Source organism: Trachemys scripta, chromosome 10 (genome assembly GCF_013100865.1).
Source record: "Trachemys scripta elegans isolate TJP31775 chromosome 10, CAS_Tse_1.0, whole genome shotgun sequence".
Lineage (NCBI taxonomy): Eukaryota > Metazoa > Chordata > Testudines > Emydidae > Trachemys > Trachemys scripta.
Window position 1 is genome coordinate 74,022,361 of NC_048307.1, and position 10,767 is coordinate 74,033,127.

The 10,767-nt window shown below is 46.1% G+C and overlaps 1 protein-coding gene across 1 annotated transcript in view; it reads right to left on the bottom strand.

Moving 5' to 3' along the window:
- Positions 1-9,862, bottom strand: part of RGMA (repulsive guidance molecule BMP co-receptor a) — a 36,616-nt gene extending 26,754 nt beyond the window's left edge. The window contains exons 1-2 of the mRNA XM_034784376.1: positions 9,549-9,862; positions 287-402 (exon numbers count right to left, since the gene is read on the bottom strand). Of these exons, the coding sequence (XP_034640267.1) occupies positions 287-402; positions 9,549-9,562 (130 nt within the window). The 5' untranslated portion in view covers positions 9,563-9,862. The remainder of the gene's footprint in view (positions 1-286; positions 403-9,548) is intronic.
- Between the last annotated feature and the right edge of the window lie 905 nt (positions 9,863-10,767).

Consider the following 10,767-nt stretch of genomic DNA (forward strand, 5'->3'; position numbering starts at 1 on the left):
CTCTTAATAACAATGCTCGGATCGCATTAGCGTCTCCCTATTTATCCACTCTGATCACCTCCCTCCTGGAGGGACAAGGTCTGTGGAGGCACCAGCGACAGACAGAATCAGAGGTCAAGGAAGGAAAAAAAAAACACGAGGGGGTTTGTGCTGAAAGCTTTTAAACATGTGGCGAACTGCTGCAGAGAGGGAGAGAGAGACAGAGAGGCCCCCAGACAGGGGGTAACTGAAACGGCCAGCAAAGGCTTTGTACGAAAAGTCTTCAACCCAAGGGGCTGTTCCTTACCTGCAGGGAAGATGCAGAGAAAGACAGGGAGGATTTGGAAGAATCCCAGGGCTGTAGATCCTGCCCCTCTCCCCATACCCATCCATCCAGCTCGAGCTTTAACCACTATCCTCTCCCTGGAAGAAGAGTTAAAAAAAAAAAAAAGAGAGAGAGAGAAAGAGTGGAAGAAAAATAAAGGGAAAAACAAATCAATCGAAAGGAAGGAGAGAAACTGAAAAGAATCCCTCAGCCCCCCAGCGAGCGAATGTCTGTCTAGCTGGGCAGGGCAGGGAGCCCTAGCTGGCAGGCTCCAGTCGCCTCTGCGCTGAAATTACACAGACTTCTTTTTTTTTCTTCTTCTTCTTCTCTCCTTTCCCCCTTACAAAACAGTCCAAACCATCAATCATCCCCGCTGCCTTCCAATGTCTACTGAGCTCTTCCTTTCCTCCAGTCACGAGCCAGCGTCTCCGCCTCCCAGGGCAGGCAGGCTCCTCTTACAGCCATGCAGCGCACTGAAGCAGGAGGGTGGGAGAAAGAAAGAGGCGGAGGAATTAATTCATTCCATGCACTAGTCTGGAGCAATGAGAGAGAGAGAGAGAGAGAGGCCGGTTGCACTAAAGAACTAACCCCAGAAACCCCTAACCCCCAGAACACCCCTCTGGAAAGAGAAACACACCCAGATACTGGCGAGGCTGGACAGGGTCTGCCTGGCTGGGGATCAGGCTTCCTTCTGTACTAGGGTGACCAGATGTCCCGATTTTATAGGGTCAGTCCTGATATTTGGGCCTTTTTCTTATATAGGATCCTATTACCCCCCACCCCCGTCCCGATTTTTCACACTTGCTGTCTGGTCACCCTATTCTGTACTTACAGCGGGACTGACTGTAAAAGGGACAGTGCTGGGTCCCGGATTTCGCTCCCAGACGTTTCACAGTTTGGTTTGCGAGTCACCCAAAAATACTGTTTTTTTTTTTTTTTTTTTCTAGCTGCCAGCAAGCGCTTGGGATCTGAAAATCCAGCAGGGTTTCCTCTGCCGCCTACCTAGTGAGGCAGCCACGCTGGGCACTGACACAGCACTTAGGTTTTCAAAAGGCTGCACAAAGGGTAACTGGTGTAGCCCCCGGAGGGAAGGGGAAGGATCATTACCTCCCTGGGGGGGGGGGGGAAACTGAGGCATGGAGTTCCAGCTCCTCAAAGGGATTTAGGCTCCTAAATCCCATTGAGGATCTGGGCCTGAGAGCTTACATAATTTAGCCAAGGTCACCCACTGAGTCTATGGCAGAGAAAAAGGACATAGGAGGCCCTGTGCTCAGTCCACTAAAGGATACGGTCACCCCTTGTCACTGGCAATGAGCATTCTGCCATCAGAAACCAGCTGACAGTTTGCTGTAGGCGTACGTGTTTCACAACAGAATCCAGCTCGCTCTTCCACAGCTGCATGAACAGGAGTGAAGTAAGCCCATATGACTCAGAAACACACATGGAGCACATTTCATAGCTTCATGTCATTAGTCTGATAGACGTTAGAAATGGAAATGCTCTATTAAGTCACTTAGTCGAGCTCCCGACCAGTGAAGGATAGATCCCTATCATACATTTACTGGTGTATTCTCAAGACCAATGTTAAATAGCCAACCAAATACTCTTCCAGAACTTCCGTAGGATAACTATACTGCAGCCTAACAGATCTCACTATCAAGAAGTTGTTGCTGACATTCAGCTTGTCCCTATCTATCTGGGAGAGTTTTACCCATTATACTGATATAGTCATACAGGTCTAGTTGTACCAGCGTAACCCCCCATGTGGACACTCTTATTCCAATAACAGTGATTTTCTTCAGTTTAGGTTATGTCACTTGGGAAGGGGTGGCTAAACCAAAGAATGCCGCTCTTAAGAGTATCTCTGTAGGAGAATCATACCGTATAACTAGATTTGTTTAAATTCACTCCTTTGCTTATAGCAAAAACACTTTCCTTGAAGCAGGTGAACTAAGGCCACTGTAATTCTGAATCAGAGCATCTGCACAGGGGTTTGATGCACTTTAACTTCACAATTTTAGTTAATTCATCTTAACTTTCCATGCCACTGTAGTGCCGATGGGAAGGGTTTTTCCATCGATGCAGGTAATCCACCTCTCTGAAAAACAGTAGCTATGTGGATGGAAGAATTTTAGCTGCGTTTACAGTTGGGTTACCTCAACCTAACTCCAGCTCACAGGTGGCAAAATTTTTCACCGCCCAGAGTGATGTAGCTAGGTTGACCTAAGTTTTAGGTGTAGACCAGGCCTCAGCTTTAAAAAAAAAATCCTGCCGGGGGTGAGGTGAAGAGGCTGCAATAAGATCACATATTTTGAGACCCAAGTTTGTCAAATATCTCCATTTGTGTATTGTGTGAAGTTGTGGGGTTTTGAGTTTCCAATACTCCAAACAGCTGTGTGGGCTGAAACCATATGTGTAGTGTATGTGGGGGGTACTGCCCCCCCAAACTGCAAGCCTGGGGCAGGCATGGGATTTGCCTCCCCATATGCAGCCCCGTTGGCCTGACTGGAGCTGCCCCCCCAAATATGGAAGTCAAACTACACCTATGGCTGAAGCCCTGGATTTTTATCCAGGCTGTACTAGGGATAAAGGTGAAGGTGATTCTGGGTGGAATCAAAAGAGCACAGTTGCGAGCGAGGGGCCTTGTCCACTTCACAAAAGGGCTGCAGTCGGCTGTGAGTTTGAACCAGCACCATTTCCTGCCGTTCTGATCCTGGAGCCTGCACATTCGGATGCGCACTAAAGTCAATGGGAGGTTTGTGTGCAGAAGGGCTTCAGGATCAGCCTGAGCAGGGAAAGAGATTAAAAACGGACCCACATGAAGCTTCAGCCTTCAGGTCAGTGAAAACTGTACTGCCACAAAACAAATATCTGGTTCTACTGGCTCCAATTCGCAACCTTCCCGTTTCCCTCCCCACCTCCTCGGACACATTTAGGCTTAGCTGCATCAGGTATTGCATGTTTGACTGCTGTTTGTGCACAACTGAAGGCAGCCGCTTTCATTGGTGAAAACTACACATTGGTCTAAACAGGCCCAAAATATGGATGGTTCTGAAGTTCCACTCTGGATTCAGTTCCACATTTTGCAAATGACCTCTACCTTTGTAATGAGTTGAACCAAAGACCTGGATCTCTAGCAGGGCCGGCTTTAGGCCAATTCCACCAATTCCCCCGAATCGGGCCCCGCGCCTAAGAGGGCCCCGCGCCCAGTGGCAGGGCCGCGAAGGGGAGGAAAGAAAGAAGTGGCCAAGAATCCCTTCCCTGGCTAGAGGCTCCTTTTTAATTTTTACTCACCCGGTGGCGCTCCGGGTCTTCAGCGGCACTTCGGCAGCGGGTCCTTCACTCGCTCCGGGTCTTCGGCAGCACTTCGGCAGCAGGTCCTTCAGTGCCGCAGAAGACCTGGAGCAAGTGAAAGACCCGAAGACTAGGAGCGCCGCCCGGTGAGTACAAGCCCCACGTGTTTTTTTACGTGGTTTTTTTTTTAGTCATCCCTGCTGGGGCCCCGTCGAAACTGTTCGAATTGGGCCCCGCACTTCCTAAAGCCGACCCTGATCTCTAGTGTCCCCAAATTGTTTGAAATTTGGGATCTGAACTGTGCCGAAGGGAGACAATCTAGGCATCTACCTTTGAAATGAACTGGGAGGGGATACTGACTGCATTCTCCCTTATTTCTTTTCTTCCTAAAGCCTAAATGCTGTCGCCAACAAGGATCTCACGTTTTAGATTGCACCTTTCACCCTAAAGGATCCCTAAGCTTTTTACAAACAGCCCACAGGGAACACTTCATCCACCACAGAAATGCAGCCACTGTGAGATAGAACACAATAATGCCGTACAACAGCTTCGTACAGGGAGCAAAGAGGCATCCCCGATCCAGCGGGCTGCTGGGAGCTTGTAGGGTAGTAGAATATTGTGATCTGAACTGGAATTAGAACAGGAGGCTAACACACCCTAGCCCCTGAATAAAAGTGTCCGTAGGATTTAAATCAGTGCTTAGCAGGCAGGATTTCTGGTTTATGTAGCTCATGGAAGACAGGATGATCCGTGGCAAAGCACTCAACCTGGGGAGACTCCAACCCTGTGTAGCCACAGTGGAGTGAGAAATGGACTAAGTGTTGCCTGACCCTCTAAGTGCCAAATGTATCCCTGATGTAACTCCATTGATTTCCATAGGCTCACAACCTGGATGAATTCAGTGCTAATTCTTTGGTTATTAAAAAAGGATCAGCTAATCAGAGGCTCCTACAATACCAAGGACAGGGGCCAAATCTACCCTTGAAGCCAATGGACCTGATTCTGCTGCCACTGAAGCCAATGGAAATAGAACTGGGCCTTTGAAGACTTTCTGCTGCCTGTAGCTAGTGGTTAGAGTAGGGGAACTATTCTTGGCTCTCACAAAAACGGACTGACTGTGGCCTCTATCCACCAATCTATCTAACCACTGTGACTTTATTTACCATTCAGTTTAGTATCTAGGAACCTTAAGACAGCAACTTCACTGCTCTATGCCTCAGTTACCTCCTCACAGGGAAACTTAATCAACTGGTGTTTGCCAAGTGCTTTGGGAGCCTGGGATGAAAGTTTTCAGAGCACAATTCTGCTCCCATTTAAACCAATGGCAAAACTCTGATTAACTTCAACGAGTGAAGAATTGGGCCCCAAAACAGCAAGTATGATATAATCTTTTGTAACAGTGCCTGGTATCATTTCAGTTCATGAACCACCATTTAGGGCTGTAAAAGCCTGTAGTTTATAAGCCTGGTATCAGATACTCATGTATTATCTACATTACGCATACATGGACATTTATACAGCTACTGGTGAGAGATTTTCGAAACTTACTTATCAATTTCCCAGTGTTTCCATGTGATTAGAATGAACCCCAAATGTGTAGCTACCAAATGAAGGTGAATGAAGACAAGAGAGATGATGTGTGTATGGACATGTCTCTAAACACACTGAGTGCTGGAGTATTTGGACTAGTGAATGGTTTTGGTGCCAAATGTGAATACCATGAATGATGGGCAATAGTAAAAAATAACCAAGTGATTCATCAATCTCAAAACTGATTAGAAGGACTAAGGCCAACCTAAAATCTAGAAGATTCCCATATGAGAAGATCCCATGTTCTGACCAGCCCCAAAGGACAGTGACTATCTGCAATGCAAAAAACTAGAAGGGACAGCACACAGCTCTGAAACAGACATATTTCTCCCATACCCATTTTGCAGGATCTCCCCTTTGGCACAGGGTGACCATAGAGTAGCTCACTGCCCACCCCTTGCTGACTGGCCTTGCTTGTTATCCCATCTTCCCTGCCTATTTGTTTGGCTGACTTGTTGCGTCTCGTTTTAAATTTAAGCTCTTTAGGGCAGGGGCTGCTTTTTTACTATATGTTCATCTAGAGCCTAACCCAACAGGGCACTGTTCCGGGGGGCCTCTTGGTGCTACTGCCATACACATAATTCTAATAATAATTGAGGCATGAGGGTTCCCGGGATTACATGTGTTCAGGTTGGCGGGTGTGTTTCCCTCCTGCGCTGCACAGAAAGGTCAGGAAAAGCTGCTCTATCCCGCCACAGGAATCTGAATATGAAAGGTGCTTCTACATCATGTAGAGTGGCCAGATAGCAAGTGTGAAAAATAAAGGGGGTCTAGTTGCATATATAAGACAAAGTCCCTAATATCGGGAGGTCCGGTCACCCTAACAACATGTATTGGGATTTGGTTTAAACAACAGAATCCTGATCAATTCCAAAAGCCGATGGAAAAGGGGAGGGAAGGGGGCATTGACTCTTTGGAGAGAAAAAGGATCAATGAAGCTCTGGGAAAGATTGACAAGTGATTTTAAAATGAGCATGCAAATCAAGCCAATGCTTGTTCTTTGGAGGATTCCCTTATTTTTTAAAAAAGCCAGCAACACTGTATCTTTCTTGCAGTAAGGATCCAAACCTATAGAATTTGCAAGATGGTGATTAGATGGAGAACACTGCAGTATTTTTTAAACAAGAACCGTCTGTACCCTACATTTAATTACCGCTACACTGCAGTCTCTCTCAAAGTGTGGATGTGTGCAGTAACTCCCATTTGATTAACATTTAGACCCTTAGACGTTAGGTAGCAGCTGGATAAGTGTCTCAAAATGCTGCTCTGCTAACATGTTTTCCTGCCCTGAAAAATCCGTGTATAGCAACTAATAGGGAAGGTATTCTATTGCAGGCTTCATTAGTGCATTGGGCATGGTAGTTACAGTATCTTAATGGGGTAGGTCAGAGGAGATGGTATCTGAAAGAGGCTTTGAAGAGAAGCATGCAGGCTGACTGTTGCTTGGCAAAGAGCAAAGAGGATTCTTCGTTGCAACAGCTGAGTTTTTGGTGGTTGGGCAATCTAAATATACATCGGCTTATATAAATCCTGTTGCCTGACTCTTTAAAGGGACACTGTTAGGTGTCAGTTTGGATTATTAGGATTTTGTAACGCCACCACCAATAAATAAAATACTTTGCTCTTCTTCCATCCAAGAATCTCAAAGCCCTCTACAAATCGATTAAGCTTTTCAACACCTCATGAGGAGGGTAAAGATATTTTGGGATCGCTACATGAAGTGATCACCCAAAGCAACTAGTGCAAATATAATGGCTTGCCAATTCGTAATGCAATAATGATCAAGTTAGGCAGGGAGGAGGAATGTATGAGAAATCCTTCCTTCCTACCCGCAAAAGAAAGCAAAATGAGCTGGGTATTTTCAATAGAATAAAACTTGTCACGTCAACTTGTTTGCAGTGTAGTTGTAGCGATGTGGGTCTCAGGGTATTAGAGAGACAAGGTGGGTGAGGTCGTCGTATCTTTTATTGGACCAACTTCTGTTGGTGAAAAGGGCGAGCTTACGAGGTTGCACAGATCTCTTCTTCAGTAAGCTCTGTGTAAACTCAAAAGCTTGTCTCTTTCACCAACAAAAGTTGGTCCAAAGATGTTACCTCACCCCCCCCCCTCCCCCTTGTGTGACAGGTGACATTCAACTCCTTCCTCCCCCTAATTTGTTTGCAACATATTATGGGGCTAGGCTTGAATCTCACACATCACATAATATAACCTCTCCTTGTTCTGAAGTGTTTAGAAGAGCGGCTGGAATTCTTCTTCTGTATATTTAGTTCTCTGCAGGGAGCTCCGCCTTCGTCCCCATCTCCTACCGGAGTAAATCCCAAACAACATTCCTATTGCATCTATTTCACATCTGAGTGAAGCTCTCATCAACAATTGGACTAATAGGTGGTCATGTCTGTGAGCAAGTTTCATGGCTGTTGGTGAAATGTGTGTGGCTCAATTGAAAATCTGGGTAACTTCTAACTGCCAAAAAATAAACAGAAAGGCTCTTCAACCCTGTTTTGATTTTCTGTCAGAACAGAGAGAAATCAATTTAGTATAATTGGACAATAATGCTGCCTCTTCTTTCCCTGCTGCTTCTAAAATTTACTTTTGTCTCTAGAAATTGCAAGAGTTCCTACAAATATATTTGTCTAATCTGCCTCTCCCCATCCAAACAGGATGTCTAAGGACCTCTCCTAGCTCTCATCATTAAAAGGTAACAGGCCTTTCTGTGGAACAGCTGGGATGGAGACACCAATTTTCCTGAAGGCTAGATCACCAGTTTACTGTGGCTGGAGAAAGTAGGAGTTTAGGAGCGGCACAGAGCAAGCAGGAGATGCTCTTTAAGGTGCCTTCTGACTTTATGTGGCAACACTGTACCATCCCACTTGGGTTGTCTAGTGTGGATTCCTGAAGATGATGCCTAGAAATGTGATCCACCACACCATGCCATTTCTGCTTTCAGTTATGAAACACTAAGGACAGTCTAGAATCAAAGGGGTAGCCGTGTTCGTCTGGAGCTGTAAAAAGCAACAAAGAGTCCTGTGGCACCTTATAGACTAACAGCTGTACTGTCTAGTAGATGTTGTCACTATGCATTTTTAAAAACTTTAAAAAACTACCTGAATATCTCCCAGGAAAATAAATCGTTACAAAAAATGAGGCTAGTAAAAATCCCAATGACTCTATCCCTCTGGATTTTCCAAACCCGTCATACTCCCTACAGAGGATGCAATTGGATGAAGGCTGTATTTTTTGAGCAGGGAATAAGCACATGTGCGCTCTCCCGGGATTAAATAGAGCTCAAGGCTCGTTTCTTCCCGCTAGGTGGCGCTGTTTTCCCTAAACAGTTTGCAAAAATATCCAATGTATAAAATAAATGCAACCCAACGCTGCCTTAAACCACATGACATAACATCAGCTTGCAAGCTCCCATTAAAATCTCAATTTGGGGAAATTGATTCTACCTCTGAGCAATTGCAATACAATTACTCCAACAGGCAGCAATCAAGAATCACATCAAAACAACACCAAACTTTCATCTCCTGCCCAAGAACCACCACCACAACAAAAAGCACCTGTCTTGCAAACACAACATGCTTTCCTTGAATACATATAACAACAGGCAAGTCCCTGAATGAAAACAACACTTAAGGAGGATGTTTTGCAACCTCGTTGGTGGTTTTAAAATGTCCTAACTCAAGGCTATATTCTGCCATCCTGACATTGATTAATGCCTTATTACCCACTGAAATCAGTGGGACTTTTTGTTGAGTAAGGTATTACTCATCACCAGTAAAGGTAGCAGAATCTAGCCCTCTGAGATGAATGTAATGTTTGCGTTAGCCTACCTATATAGTTATCCATCTCTCTTTCTCTCTCTCTCTCGGTACTTCTTTGGCTCTCATTCCCATGGTGCCCGGATAGCTGTCAAACGCGCTAGTTTGATCTTGAAAACATTCTGTATTTTGAAATCATAGTAGATAGGAAAACATCTCTCTCTCTCTCTCTCTACATACCCAGAGCATGCAATGAAGAGAAAGAATCAAAGCACAGAATGAACATTTACAAATTGAGTGAGAAACTCTACAGGGGATCAGAACGGAATGCCCCAGATTCTCAACAGGTTCGAAGGCAGAAAGAGCACCTGGTTAAGAAGCAAATCAAAAAGCAATTAGGGAGGGAAAGGGGGGGGGACATCATGCCGGAAACAGAGTCCAGGTGGCAACCCCAAAGCAGGTTAAGAAGGAAGCAAGCGAAGGTGCACCGGGATTCCTTGGGCGAGGGGTGCCCCTTTGTTGCAGGGAACAGACCCCAGGAGTTGGTGCCTTTCCCCCCCAATCCACTTCCCCTCAACCTCACCGTCTCTGGTGCTTACCTTATCGGCTGCATGAGCCCCTCCAGCCCGCTGGGGGGGGAGGGTGTTAGTGGTAGGGAGGGGCAGATGGACGCTGGCAGGACCGGGAGGGGGGAGATGGTGGGATTGTCCGCAAAAGGGCAACCCCCCTCCCTTCCCAAAGAGCCCCCCTGTAGGGTTAAGAGCTCGCCCCTCTCTTCAGCAGCAGGGCAGGGAGAGCAGCATCTTCCTCTCCAGCTGCATGTCTGCGAGAGACTGGCTGAGCCAGTGCAGGGTGTGAAAGGAAAGTGATTTCCCAAGCAGATCACTCAGCCTGGGAGATAAAACGAAGCAGATAGACAGGCAGGCACCCCCCCCCCTTCTGCAAAGGCTCCGTGTGCTGGTGTGAGTAGGTTATTTAGCATGCAAAAGGGGGGATGGAAAACAGGCAGCTCAATGCAAGGCGAAGAGGAGGGGGAGAGAGCTGGTCTGTGGGTGTGCGCCCCAGTAATCCACAATCACAGGGATGGGAGGGGGGGGGTGTCAGCAGAAGAAAGAAAGTAATTAACAGTGGACAGGAAATTAGGATGCAGGCAAACAAACGGGGGAAGTGAATACACAGGACCCTGCCCACCCAGGGTTCATTCCTGTAGGGTTTCGATCTGGCAGTTTTCCATTTCTGCCCTGAAATAGTAAGGATTGTCCACCTGCAGCTCAGAGGAGGAGCAAAAATCTGACATGGTCCCAGGGAAAAAGAGAGTTGGAAATGGTTATTTCCTGGGGGAAATGATAATCCCAGATACACATACTGTATGTGTGTATGTTGTGTGTGGTGAGTACGTGCATACACACATGCACAACACACAGTTGTCATCTCTCTCTGTGGTGTTTTCTTAACACACAGAGTGGGAAGGAGTACAGAAAGGATCGTCTAGAGGATAGTTCTGCTAATGTATGCATGCATTGTAGATAATGTATTGGGTAAAGCAAATAAACCCCAACATGCTTGGGCAAGTTGATTTTCTATTTTCACATTTTCCTAGCTGGGAAAAGAGAAGCGAACAGTACAGATGAAGGAGTGCAGCCGGGAGAGAAAAGAGAAACCAGTGCTTTGTTCCAGATGATAGAATCAGACAAATTACATAGAGAAGTAACTCTTTTATGTCCCATAGACAGGGGGGAAATAAATAAAAGAGGAGAGAATCCATTCAAAGCTGTAAGTAAAATAAAGATTTAATATTCTCTGAGCTGCTGCTGTCAG